Genomic DNA, 13,244 nt, shown 5'->3' on the forward strand with positions numbered 1-13,244 from the left:
ATGCCAAAGGTCTGCAATGCTGTAATTGCTGCGAATGGAGCATTCTTAGACGAAAGCAAAGTTTGAAGGAGAAAATTATTATTTCAAATAAAAATCATTATTTCTAACCTTGTCAATGTCTTGACTATATTTTCTAGTCATTTGCAACTCAGTTGATAAATATAAGTGTGAGTTTTCATGGAAAACACTAAATTGTCTGGGTGACCCCAAACTTTTGAACGGTAGTGTACTTAATTGATGATGGATTAACGAGGGAATAGCCCATTAAATAGCTTTTGAGATTATTGTCCAATTACCTTTGGTCCCTTGAAAAAGAGGCAGCTACATATTAAAGAGCTGTAATTCCTAAACCCTTCCCCAAATTAGGATGTGAATACCCTCAAATTAAAGCCGAGTGTCTGCACTTTAAGCCCATATTCATTATATAACTGTATATTCAATGTTTTGGTGAACCGCTAAAATGCCAAAACTTGTGTCACTGTCCAAATAATTCTGGACCTAACTGTATGGAATCCGACAAGCAAACGTAGTTTGATCCAGTAATTATTACTCCCTTCCTAGCAAGAAGCAGATGAAGAAACCATCTGTGTAGAACCAGCCTGTATGTAAGACAAGTCTGTTTGGCAGGAAGAAACCTTCATCCAGTGATACCAAGGAACCAGGCAAGAACACCCACCCGAGTTGTTTCCTAGGCAAAATAGAACTCATTGAGATAACATTGGTCCCCCAATCTTTGGAAGACTTGCACTCTTGAAGTGTATTACATAGTTATGTCCCGTCCCCCCCATTATTTATTTTTATGTCTAGTATCCCTGTTAACCCCTTAATGACCGCCGATAAGCCTTTTCACGGCGGTCATTAGTGGGCTTTATTCTGATGCAATAGCCTCTTTACGGTGCTGCATCAGGATAAACAAACAGAGCAGGGAGCCGATAAATGTCCCTGCTCTCAGCTGCCAGAGGTAGCGGAGGGCTGGGGGCATCCCTGCTCGAACGTGTGAGATCGATATTAGTATCGATCTCACCTGTTTAACCCCTCAGATGCGGTGCTCAATAGCGTGCACTGCATCAGAGTGGTTTTGGAGAGAGGGAGGGAGCTCCCTCTCATCCAACTGACACCCGGCGATAAGATAGCCGAGTGTCTGTGTCTCCGATGGCAGCCGGGGGCCTAACAAAGGCCCCCCAGGTCTGCCCGTAGTAAATGCCTGCTAGGTCATGCTGGAGGCATGTCCTAGCAGATGCCTGTCCGTTTGAAATGGACTGGCAGTAATACACTGCAATACAAAAGTATTGCAGTGTATTATGAAAGCGATCGGATGATTGTATATTAAAGTCCCCTAGTGGGACTAGTAAAAAAAAGTGAAAAAAATATAAAATGAAAAACCCACTTTTTCCCATTACAAGATGCTTTACTATTAAAAAAAAAAACACAATAAAGCAAAAAAGTTACACATATTTGGTATCGCCGCGATCGTAACGACCCCGACTATAAAGTTACAGTTACATTATTTAACCCGCACGGTGAACGCCGTAAAAATTAAATAAAAAACAATGGAAAAATTGCTGTTTTCTGTTAATCCGGACTTAAATAAAAATGTGATAAAAAGTGATCAAAAAGTCGCATCTACTCCAAAATGGTACCAATAAAAACTACAAGTCGTCCTGCAAAAAAAAAAAAAAAAGCCCTCATTCAACTGCATCAGCGGAACAATAAAAAAAAAAAAGTTATGGCTCTTCAAATATGGAGACAAAAACAAATAATTTTGAAATAAAAGTGTTTTTACTGTGTAAGTAGTAAAACATACAAAATCTATACAAATTTGGTATCTTTGCAATCGTAATAACCCGTTGAATAAAGTTAGTGATATTTATACCACACGGTAAACGGCGCAGAAAAAAAAAAAAAAAGTCGCGAAATTTCAGGTTTTCTTCTATCCCCCCCCAAAAAAGTTAATAAAAGGTAATGAATAAATTAAATGTACTATTAAAAAGTAGAACTTGTCCCGCAAAAAACAAGACCTTATACAGCTATGTCGATGCAAAAATAAAAAAAGTTATAGCTCTTCGAATGTGACGATGGAAAAACGTAAAAAATGGCTTGGTCATTAGGGCCCAGAATGCAAGCAGGGGAAGGGGTTAAATCCTTTTAAAAGATTAAAAGCGTAACCACCCCCTCTATAATTATTCGCTGGCTTTTTTCATAGTGAAAACTAAAGAGAGAGAGCATAAGACGTCCGTAATCTTAAGTAAGGACAGTACTTTGTTGGCGTGCATTATGTACAAGCCGTCCTTTACTCCATCAACATTTCAATGTGTTCGATTTTAATTGGGCTTCTTCATTTTTATTTGATCTTAAACTTCTTATCCGAGTCGTTTCCTGTGCATCACGCATGCTTAAGTATCCTTTCTGGTAACGCTCTCCTATCCAGAACACAGGAACAGCAATGTTTAAAATCTGTCCTCACACCACCGGCCCATGGAATGTACCAAAAAACCATTACGTAAACAATTTTCCCTCTGTATATGGGACTTTTAAGAAGAACTAAATGAAGTAGCTGTGTAAAATTCTTTGAGGCAACCTTCATTTTGAACTTTCCATGGGAAGCTATGTAAGTGAACACAGTGCTGCATTTTAGGAGTATAATTTTTGTCAAAATGACAAACTAAGCAGATACTTTTCTCTTAACCAATGACACAGGAGTGAGAGGCTGCAGAAGTCAGTGCTCTTATATAATATCAGCTAGATTATGTAAAATTTAGGTCCATATAGCGGATAAAAAATAAATAAATTCCCAGTTTGTTTAACAATTTGTCCCATCCCTCTATACTGTGTTCTTAATGGTCTCGAGAGTTAGGAAAAGGACTTGCCCTTTATCATTTAGCGATAATAAAATTGAGGCCATTACTAATGAGCCAGCAAGAGTCAGGAGGCAGAAATGGTGACAGCGTGGGAAGAGGGAGTAAGAGAGCACAGTGGGTGCGCTATAGTGGCATTAAGCACCGTGTCCTGCTCATCTGGGCACTTTGTCCGGATGCTGTACGACAAGTGGAATGTTAACTCCTTAAAGAGAACCTTTCCCCTCCCCTGCATGTGCAGCATGTAATGGGGAGGGCTGCACAAACCCTGGGGCACTTTACATATTTTTTTCTACCTTCCTCCATTATTTAGATATCGGTGCCGTTATATTTGGCGCCCGATATTTAAATAACCACCTGAACTGTCAACAGGGTGTGTACTGGCAAGGGGCGTGTTACTATGGCTGTGACACTGTTCAATCAGATATGGACAGCGTTACAGCAAGAGCGAGGATAGAGAGTGCCCGAGCACGCTCTCACTCTTCAGCTTTCAAGATCAGTATTCTGCCGAACTGGCAAGGGGGCGTGTCTCTGCTACGGAAAGTGCAAGCGCTCCCCAGCTCTTACACTGTCCGTAGCAGTGACACGCCCCCTTGCCAGTTCGGCAGACAAAGTACAAGTAGATCCCTCGCAAGAGCTGTAGAGATGAGCGCGCACGCGCTCTCTCCTCTCCACAGCTCTTACACGTCTGTAGCAGTGACACACCCCCTTGCCAGTTTGGCAGAAGACTGATCTTGAAAGCTGAAAAGTGAGAGTGTGCGCGCCCCCTTGCCAGTTCGGCAGAGGACTGATCTTGAAAGCTGAAGCGTGAGCGTGCGCATGAGCGCGCACACTACCTCTCCTCTATCTTGCTGTAACACTGTCCATATCTGATTGGACAGTGTCACAGCTATAGTAACACGCCCCATTGTCAGTACACGCCGCATTGACAGTTCAGGGGGCTATTTAAATATCGGGCATCAAATATAACGGCACCAATATCTAAATAACGGAGGAGGGTAGAAAAAAATATGTAAAGTGCCCTAGGGTTTGTGCAGCCCTCCCCATTACATGCTGCATATGTATGGGGAGGTGAAAGGTTCTCTTTAAGGACAGGCCCATTTTGGGCCTTCATGACAAAGATTTTTTTTTTCATCGCCACATTCTAAGAGCCATAACTTTATATTGATTTTTGTGTTTGTAGTACTTTTGCAAAATAAAAAAGAATTATATATATATATATATATATATATATATATATATATAAAAAAATAATAATTGTGCCTCTGTATTCCATAGACAGCAAATCAGCCACCTTTTTTCTTTATTATCCCATGCAGTATAATTAATATTTGAAGGGGGGAGACTATTAAAAAAAACAAAAAAACAAAAAACACAAACATGCTACTAGGAGACATGAAGCTACAAATGTTTCATTGCTTATCTAATGTATTCTAAAGCATTATTGCCATCCAGCGTAGGTCAGATACCTATGGCAGACGTGAAGGACAATAGGCAGACAGAGGGAGCTACCTCACTCTGTCAAAGTCCTTAGATGCTGCTGTCTATATTAACTGCGGTTTTTGACACGGAAAAAGTGTCGTAAACCGCGCCAAAAAAAATAAATCAGAAAACACCTCCCATTGATTTCAATGGGAAGTGTCATGCTCTTTCTTCAGTCGTTTCCATCTCTGACCCCCCATTATTCACTGTGCATTAGTAAATATACGTGGTTTTTCCCTTGAGTAATATATGTGTTTCACTGGATGAATACCAATGGGCTAGCAACTATGTCCACGTTTGATCATAGAATCAGTGCATTGTCTACACAGACCTCTGGAATGCCAGAAGGTCTAATCTATTAACTCTGTGAGCCCCTGATTAATTACTGCAGAGTTACTTATGAGTAAGGAAACGCGTAGGGCTAGATAACTACAGATAGGCAGGATTAGTGTGTTGCTAAACACGAGATCCTCACAGTGGAATCCACAGCAGCAGCAGCTGAAGCTGTATCAGCTACTGGCACACACTGGGCTTGATAAAGCAGCTGATCTGCTAATAAGAGAGCTGCACAGACATCTCTATAGCAGCAGTAGCTGAAATACAAGAGATTCATCTAGAGGAACTCCTAGAGCAGCTGCTCATGTTGCTTCAGTTCCTGGCACACACCTTGTGACAAGGAGGGTACCGGTCCCAACTTGGAACAAAAATATTTAAACATAATATTTTTTGAATAAATATAAAAAAATATAAAAATAAATAAAAACCAGGAAAATGCTAAAATAAAATTATAAATACTAGAGTGTGATGGTATTAACCATTTAAATCTCATCCTTGTCCTATCTGAACTTATTACATATGTCAATGTAAAGTGCGCAAGCGCTAGTGAACGAACCTTATGGATACAATTGTATCACTATCTTACATTGCTAAAAAAAAAGAAATAAATCTCACATTATAGGTTAGGCTCTGACCCCCCATTAACATCAATGAGAGGCAGAGAAAGCGGTTTTCGCTGCATTTTTTTTGCCCAGTGCTCAATGGCTGCGGGCGAAAAACACAGCAAGTGTTCTGCCGGCAGGTCAAAATCGGCCTCAAAATTCAGATTTTCCGCCTGCAAAAAACTCTGTGTGAACTAGGCCTAAGGGGCTAATCAGCCAAGATTAGAGGTTTCCCTGATCACGGCTGCTAATCACAGGGCTTCTGTCTGCATGATCACCAGGATGTACTATCACAATTAGGGCGTCGTCCGTGTAGCTGCAATTTCATAGATCTACTCTCAAAGACCGAATTACTACAGACTGCATTAGAAAGTACAGTGCCTCTTCCGATTAGCCTTATTTAGAGAAGAAAATAAGAGTAGACAAACCCATTTACCCCTTATTATTAGGTTTCCAGTTCTCTACACTATTATACAAGGAATTGTCCGGGTTGGGGGCTATTTTTTATACTGATGGCCTATGCACAGTCCGGACACCTGGACTGATGAGCTGCTTCCGCTGCCTCCGGCGCCGAAAGAAGAAGGTTCCAACCACAGTATAGCGGCTGTGCTAACAAAGGCATTCAAGTGTAAAAGGTCATTCCCGCTTGAAAAAAACGAAACCTTTGTTTTGTACCAATTATTTTTACGTTTTTATTTGAAAAGAGACCACTGGTCAGTAACACGGAATCCAGGAACTTCGCACATGGGTACAACAGGAAAGGGTTGCAGACATTTCACATGCAGCCTAGGCGATGTTGCTGCTGGCGGCATTCATCCCGACATCCGGACATTAAAATAAAACAAATCTATAAAAGAAAACAAGATTAGTGATAGGTGTTTTTATATTGATGATTTTGTCCTCTCATAATAACTTATATTTCCTTTTGACCTGCAAATATTTAGTCTATGCTCTGTATATAGCGCTCTGCATTTGTACCAAGCGTTGGGAATCCAAACATTTTTATGATAGTTATAGGTTATCAATTTTACCAAATTCACAAACGATCTGAAATCGTTCCTGACGCTATAATGCCAATGCACAATATCTCCCACTCTATGAACCAGTTCAAAGGGAATAAAATAATCATTCAAATCGTACAATATATCTGTCCATGTAGGTCTCTCTTCCAACAAGCGGTCTAATTACAAAGAGAAAAAAATATATTTTGGATTGCTTCTACGGAGGGTACATCTTAACGTCTAAAGCTAGTTTTAGGCCTCCTTCACACACAGATTTTTCTTTTGAATGCGTTTTAAAATGTATATAAAAAACAATATAGTCTGCAGAATTTTTATAGCATTTTTTACGTGTGTTTTTAGTTACATTTTTAAAATTTGTGTCATTTTTATAACAATATTTTTTTTCAGACGTTTCTACAGTTCTATTGTAAAGCCAATGGAGAAAATACCTGAAAAAAAAACGCCATACCAAGAGCTGTCTAGATTTTGATAAAAACGTTACAAACCACAATCCTACAAAAATTGTAAAAACCAAAATATTTCACAATAGACTTAACTTTAAAGGAGTTGTCCACGACCGGACAACTGATTACCTATCCACCTGATACCCAGACCCTGCACAAATCAGCCGCACTGGCTGCCTCCAGGCCACGGACCATCCATGCCGGAAGCAGTTGGCTCCGGTCATGGAATAGCGGCAGAGCTGCAGTTAGGCAGCATGACCACTATGCAATGTACAGAGCCAACTGCTTCCGGCTCTGTACACTGAATAGTGTGCAACAACATCCGATGCCCGCAGGCCACCGAAGCAGCTGATCGGTGCGGGGTCCGGGTGTCGGACGCACACCGATGATATATTGATGACCTATCCGGTGGATAGGTCATCAATCGTCTGGTAGTGGACAACCCCTTTAACATCTGGCCGAAAGACAAAATAATGGATTTAAAGAGGCTCTGTCACCAGATTTTGCAAGCCCTATCTGCTATTGCAGCAGATAGGCGCTGCAATGTAGATTACAGTAACGTTTTTATTTTTAAAAAACGAGCATTTTTGGCCAAGTTATGACCATTTTCGTATTTATGCAACCGAGGCTTGCAAAAGTACAACTGGGCGTGTTGAAAAGTAAAAGTACAACTGGGCGTGTATTATGTGCATACATCGGGGCGTGTTTACTACTTTTACTAGCTGGGCGTTCTGACGAGAAGTATCATCCACTTCTCTTCAGAACGCCCAGCTTCTGGCAGTGCAGACACACAGCGTGTTCTCGAGAGATCACGCTGTGACGTCACTCACTTCCTGCCCCAGGTCCTGCATCGTGTCGGCCACATCGGCACCAGAGGCTACAGATGATTCTGCAGCAGCATCAGCGTTTGCAGGTAAGTAGCTACATCGATTTACCTGCAAACGCCGATGCTGCTGCAGAATCATCTGTAGCCTCTGGGGCCGATGTGTCCTCGCTCGTCTGACACGATGCAGGACCTGTGAGTGACGACACAGCGTGATCTCTTGAGAACACGGCTGTGTCTGCACTGCCAGAAGCTGGGCGTTCTGAAGAGAAGTGGATGATACTTCTCGTCAGAACGCCCAGCTAGTAAAAGTAGTAAACACGCCCCGATGTAACACACATAATACACGCCCAGTTGTACTTTTACTTTTCAACACGCCCAGTTGTACTTTTGCAAGCCTCATTTGCATATATACAAAAATGGTCATAACTTGGCCAAAAATGCTCGTTTTTTAAAAATAAAAACGTTACTGTAATCTACATTGCAGCGCCTATCTGCTGCAATAGCAGATAGGGGTTGCAAAATCTGGTGACAGAGCCTCTTTAAATAATATGTAATTGTCTTATGACATTCCCTTTAATTGAGCATGCTCTATGTAACACAGTGTGCACATACAGAAGATCGCATGAGTACAGTAATGTGGAGTTCATTGCGATTAATAACATGAAGAAGATTTCACATGCTTCTGACCAAAATGTACCTGCATTACACACACAGATCTCAGTACCTGCACTTTTAGTCATCAATATATTCAAACGGCTCTGGGGGCTCAGGCTCTTGTTCCTCCTCCTCAATTTTTGGACCGTGTGCAGCTACAGGTTCCACTAGTTGTTCTTCTTCCTCACTAGTGTCTCTGAGGATTATGATGCCACCTATTGAGAGCTGTAGGAAAAATAAATAAATAACTATACCAAAAAATGTCAAGCATGGTAGACATCAACTATGCATGCATACCGGTCATTTTTTATGATGCTGTAAAAAATCTGAATCAGTTTACTTGTACATCATGTAGATACATAAATCTCCATTATTCCATCTTTCAACACAACAAAGTAAATCACAAGGATAGCCTAAATGTTTGGTTGGCGACCAGTAGTGTTATCTCAGGATCCATGGGGTGCCAGAGGTCGGTTACACACCAATCATAAAGTGATGGCATATCCTAGGGATCACTTTATAACAGGGGAATGCGCATTAATCTTGGCACGGTGCCCACAGGGACATTTATAATGCACTTACTGGTTTAAAAGGTTGGTATCTGGAGCCCTCTGGCATGCTAAGCACTTTGAGCTGAGCTGGCATCACTCGGGCTGGGTTCTCAAGAAGCTGGAAGTTCGGTTCTGGTTCCTTCTTTTTATCCTCCTTTTTTTCAGTCTCATCCTAGAAAACAAAATCAGACATGTACAAATGATATAGGCATCACTTGTAACTACATTATCATTTGTCTGCTATTTTTGTAGATAAAGAGTAATGCACTTTCAAAAATCTTTTGAATCCGAGACATATCAGAAGTTTTAATTGCTAGAGTACGGGGTGCTGAGACCCCCTCCCCCCACCATCGCTGAAGTGAAAGTGCAGAAGCGCTTAGCTGGGCATTGCACATTCGGCTGCGATTGGGGCTCCTTGTTAGGCTGAAGACAGCTCACACAAAACATCTATGTGAGGCGTCTTCAGCCTAGCAAGGAGCGCCGATCACAGCCAAATGTGGAGAGCGCTCAGCTGAGCTCTTCTGCACTTCCGTTTCAGTGACAGTAGAGGGAGGTGGGGTCTCAGCACCTGGACCCCACCAATCAAAACTTTTGATATGTCTCAGACATATCAAAACTTTTTGGAACGTACATTTACTCTTTAAAGGGAATGTGTCGCTAGAATTTATTATTTTTTTTAGTTAAACAGTTAGTATATAAGTGATTACACATTGTTTTAATTTTTTCACAAGTCAGGAAATATTATAAATTAGATTCTAATTTATAACATTCCAATGTGCTGGTCACTAGAGGGAGCAATTCCCAAAATTGCAGCATTGGCAATGTGGTAAAGCAACCTCATTGCTTTATGCTGCAAATTTGGGGTAGACACACTCGCTCTAGTGTGCTTACACAATCTCCCCTCCCTTATTCTGGCTAGTGCCAGGAGGAGGGGTTTGAATCTTCAAAAAAAATGGCAGCCCCCATAGAAAAGTAAAAGTAAGAAAAAAGTAAAAAAAGTACAACACAAGAACACAAATAAATAAAATTTATTTTAATATCATACTAAAAACAATATTATATAAACATTATTTTTTTCGTGACACCTTCCTTTTAAATATAAATCGACAACTAAATAAACAGCTGAAAACTGGGGACTTGTGCAAGTGTCTCCTTCAGTTCGACAGCGTTGGAGTGAGAGGGAGCACAAAAGTCCAATAGTCGCTCCATTCAAACGAGGGACATGGGACTCTGTTCTCATGATCGGTGGGGGTCCCAACAATTAGACACCTATCCACAGGAAGTGTCATTCGTAGGAAAAAAAAAAAATCCCTTTAAGGAAAGATAACCGAGGCAGGGATTTTCTGTACGTGATACCATAGAAGAACACTACCGTCAGTCTCTCGTCAGCCTGAAATGGTGGCTTAACCACAATAATCCATTTCTTTTAATCGTATGTTAATTAAAATATGGTTAGTGCCCCATAGACGAGAGTGCACCAAATACTTGTTCACACAGATGTCTACTATGCATATAGTACATTCATGATGAACTATACCAAATATAAGCTATGTTTATAGAAAGTTCCCGGACTGTCTAGGGGGACAACGCTTAATGTACATAATGCAGACCACTGCCTGAGATAGATTGTGCTCATACAAAGCAGCTGTAGAAAACAACTCACCACTTCCATTTTTTCTTCCTCTTTCTTCTCCTTCTCTTTTTCCTTCTTCTTTGCCTTGGCTGTAATGGATAAGACAGCGGTGGAGACCTGAAGGAGCAAAGAAAAATAAAGGAAATGTCATGTGTATTTCATTTTAGTTTCATCAATTAGATAATGTAGAAGAAAAATAATGTACTCCTAGATTTAGTCTCAACCTTCTACAGGCCCCCCATGTGCCCTTCTCAGGATCTCATGCCAGTCCACAAGTTCAGAGGAGCGCCTTCTTTTATTACATGCCTTCATTGCCCAGTTTGGCACGTTGGGTCCAGAGTTGGGGGTTTTTCTAAACTGGGGGATCTCCTTGGTGTCCCAGACCTTTCTAAACCCCTTACACAAACCTATGCATTACGATCTGTTGGGTCTAGACCCTTTGATTAAGCCTTTACGAGATGGCACGATGATATCCCTGATCTAACAGGGGAGGAGTTGAGAGAAGTAGAGCGCTCCTTTGTGGACTCTGGCGAGTGCTCGGGATTTCTTAAACCAATCAAGGTTTCTTCACCGTATCGATTATACCCCAGTCAGGCTTCAGAGGAGAAGTGCCTCAACCTCTGATTCTTGTTGTTGATGTCAAGCTGTGGTGGGCACGTATCTCCATTGTGTGTGTCTATGCCCCAAGGTCCAACCCTTATGGTCAGAGGTTGTGAAATTCTTCCATGATAACTTTTGATTTCCACAACTTCTCACACCCCAAATATGCATCCTAGGTATTATAAATGTAGTAAAACAGGGTTATTATGACAAGATTTTTTTTCCAGTTTCACTTTGTTCTGCTCCAGGAAGATTAGTATGGCCTGGAAGGCTACGGCGTCACCGAGTTTGGTGCACTGGCTTCAGTTTATTAATATATATGTGCCTCTGTATCGAACGTTATATAATAGTAGGAAATGTCCCTATAAATTTGAGAACTGGAGGAGATGGTTGGAGTCAGAGACTTAAATGTGTTGTAGTTCATTGCTGGGCTCCAGGGAGGGGTCAAGATGCAGAGAATATAGGATGGCATGATGTGTGGGCGCTGTATTGTTATTCGTGTATAGAAGTTAAGACTTGTTTGGCCTGCTCTCCACGTGTCACCTCCATGACTCAGATTTACTGTATACCTGTTACCCGATTATATACATTGCTGTGATGGTTTACTCACTGTTCTGAAATGTTTCTAACTTATTTTGTTGAAAAAAATGCAAAATAAACTTTAAAAAAAAAACAAACAACCCAGAAGGGAACTAATGTGTTTGTTATTTTTTTTTCCGTGTTGTAGCCATTTCTATTTTTACATTCCCTTGGGGGTGTCTATATTGGAGGCACACATTTCCTGTATTGTATAGACAGTTCAGCAGCATGTGCATGCTTTATGGCAACAACAATGAACGAGAGTTAAACAGAGAAATGCCGTAGATTATTAGGAGAAAGTGAAAGAAGAGCTGTATACAGGGTCTTATCTGTGTAGTGTTGCAATCCTGCCTTTTCATTGCATTGTCTAGGCCTCCTGCAGTACAATACAGCGGTCATTGCAACCTCCACCCTAAGCTTTGCTGTGCAGACTAGGACAGGGTAATCAAACAACGAAGTTGCAGAAAATAGGAAATCAGCCTATTGTGTGGCAACTGGATTTTAATATGCACAGTCACATTAAAGGAACCGTCAGCAGTTTTGGAGTCTCAAAACTGCGGATAGAGCGATATAGGGAAGGGGGGGCATTGTAAAACATACCTTGTGTCTCAGTCCTGTAAGCTGCATGACTGCCAAATCGATGTTTAACTCCCCTGCGCCACTGAAGCAGGCACTTGATGTGAAAGTACTCCTGGCTTATCCTCCCTGCACGTTGTCAGCCCACCCCTATGCTCTAAATGATGGCTTTAGCGGTCTCCTAATTGGCTGCAGGTGGCGAAACACGTGTTGGGGGATCAGGGTCCCCCTCTTTTGGTCTGCATACGGTCCTCCTTTTTGTGCCTGTCTAGTTTAATTGTTTTCCCTAACTTGACACTTGTCACTATAGGGCTGCTGCATTTATTGTTAAGGCACTTGCACTTTGCTGTATTTACCCATGCATTTTTTTTCTATAGGAAGTTTTTAGCATTTATGTGTGGGGATTCTTGCACCATGGGTCTATCGTTCCATCCTATATTCCGTATTTTAGTTTGTATCTAATAAAGATGTTCTATTTTGCTGGTTATCCTGCCTGTATTATGCGATAGGAGTATATAAAAAACCCCAAAACAAATCTTCATTTTTTAACTTTTTCTACACTATAACTATATATATATATATATATATATATATATATATATATATATATATATATATATATATATATATATAAAAAAAGCAGACTTGAACTAGCGATCGTTGGACTGCTTGCATAATATAATGCAATACTTAAGTATTGCAATATATTGTGTTTTTTTACTGGGTCCTATAAAGCCCTCGGTAGGAACACAAAGATGGCAGACCAGGGGACCTTCATTAGGCCACTAGGCTGCCATGACAACAATCGGCATGGAGTTCACAACGCATGGGGGGTGGGGAGGTGATAGGCAACGCAAGGAACTATGCCCCGTTTTCTAATGGCTTAGTTGCCGTGATCGCTATTATTCCGCTGAGTATGGAGTTGCTCAGCTCGTGGCATGCTCCATACTTCCACTTCCCGACTATGGCGTAACCCCTACATGAAACATCCAACAAAAACAGTTATAAATAATCAAAAAGTCACATGTATCCCAGGATGGTACCAATAAAAACTACAGCTCATAAAAGCAAGCCCTCACACAGCC

General features: G+C 41.1%; 1 protein-coding gene across 2 annotated transcripts in view; it reads right to left on the bottom strand.

Annotated features, from left to right (window-relative positions):
* Positions 1-5,938: 5,938 nt before the first annotated feature.
* Positions 5,939-13,244, bottom strand: part of PSMD1 (proteasome 26S subunit, non-ATPase 1) — a 61,688-nt gene continuing 54,382 nt past the window's right edge. Inside the window, exons 22-25 of one of the 2 annotated variants that reach the window (XM_075861841.1) lie at positions 10,435-10,521; positions 8,803-8,943; positions 8,291-8,445; positions 5,939-6,122 (exon numbers count right to left, since the gene is read on the bottom strand). In XM_075861841.1, the coding sequence (XP_075717956.1) occupies positions 8,299-8,445; positions 8,803-8,943; positions 10,435-10,521 (375 nt within the window). In that variant the 3' untranslated portion in view covers positions 5,939-6,122; positions 8,291-8,298. Of the gene's footprint in view, positions 6,123-8,263; positions 8,446-8,802; positions 8,944-10,434; positions 10,522-13,244 lie in introns of both variants that reach the window. The other variant, XM_075861842.1, reaches the window with a different exon arrangement.

The sequence above is a fragment of the Rhinoderma darwinii genome, chromosome 4 (assembly GCF_050947455.1).
Source record: "Rhinoderma darwinii isolate aRhiDar2 chromosome 4, aRhiDar2.hap1, whole genome shotgun sequence".
Lineage (NCBI taxonomy): Eukaryota > Metazoa > Chordata > Amphibia > Anura > Rhinodermatidae > Rhinoderma > Rhinoderma darwinii.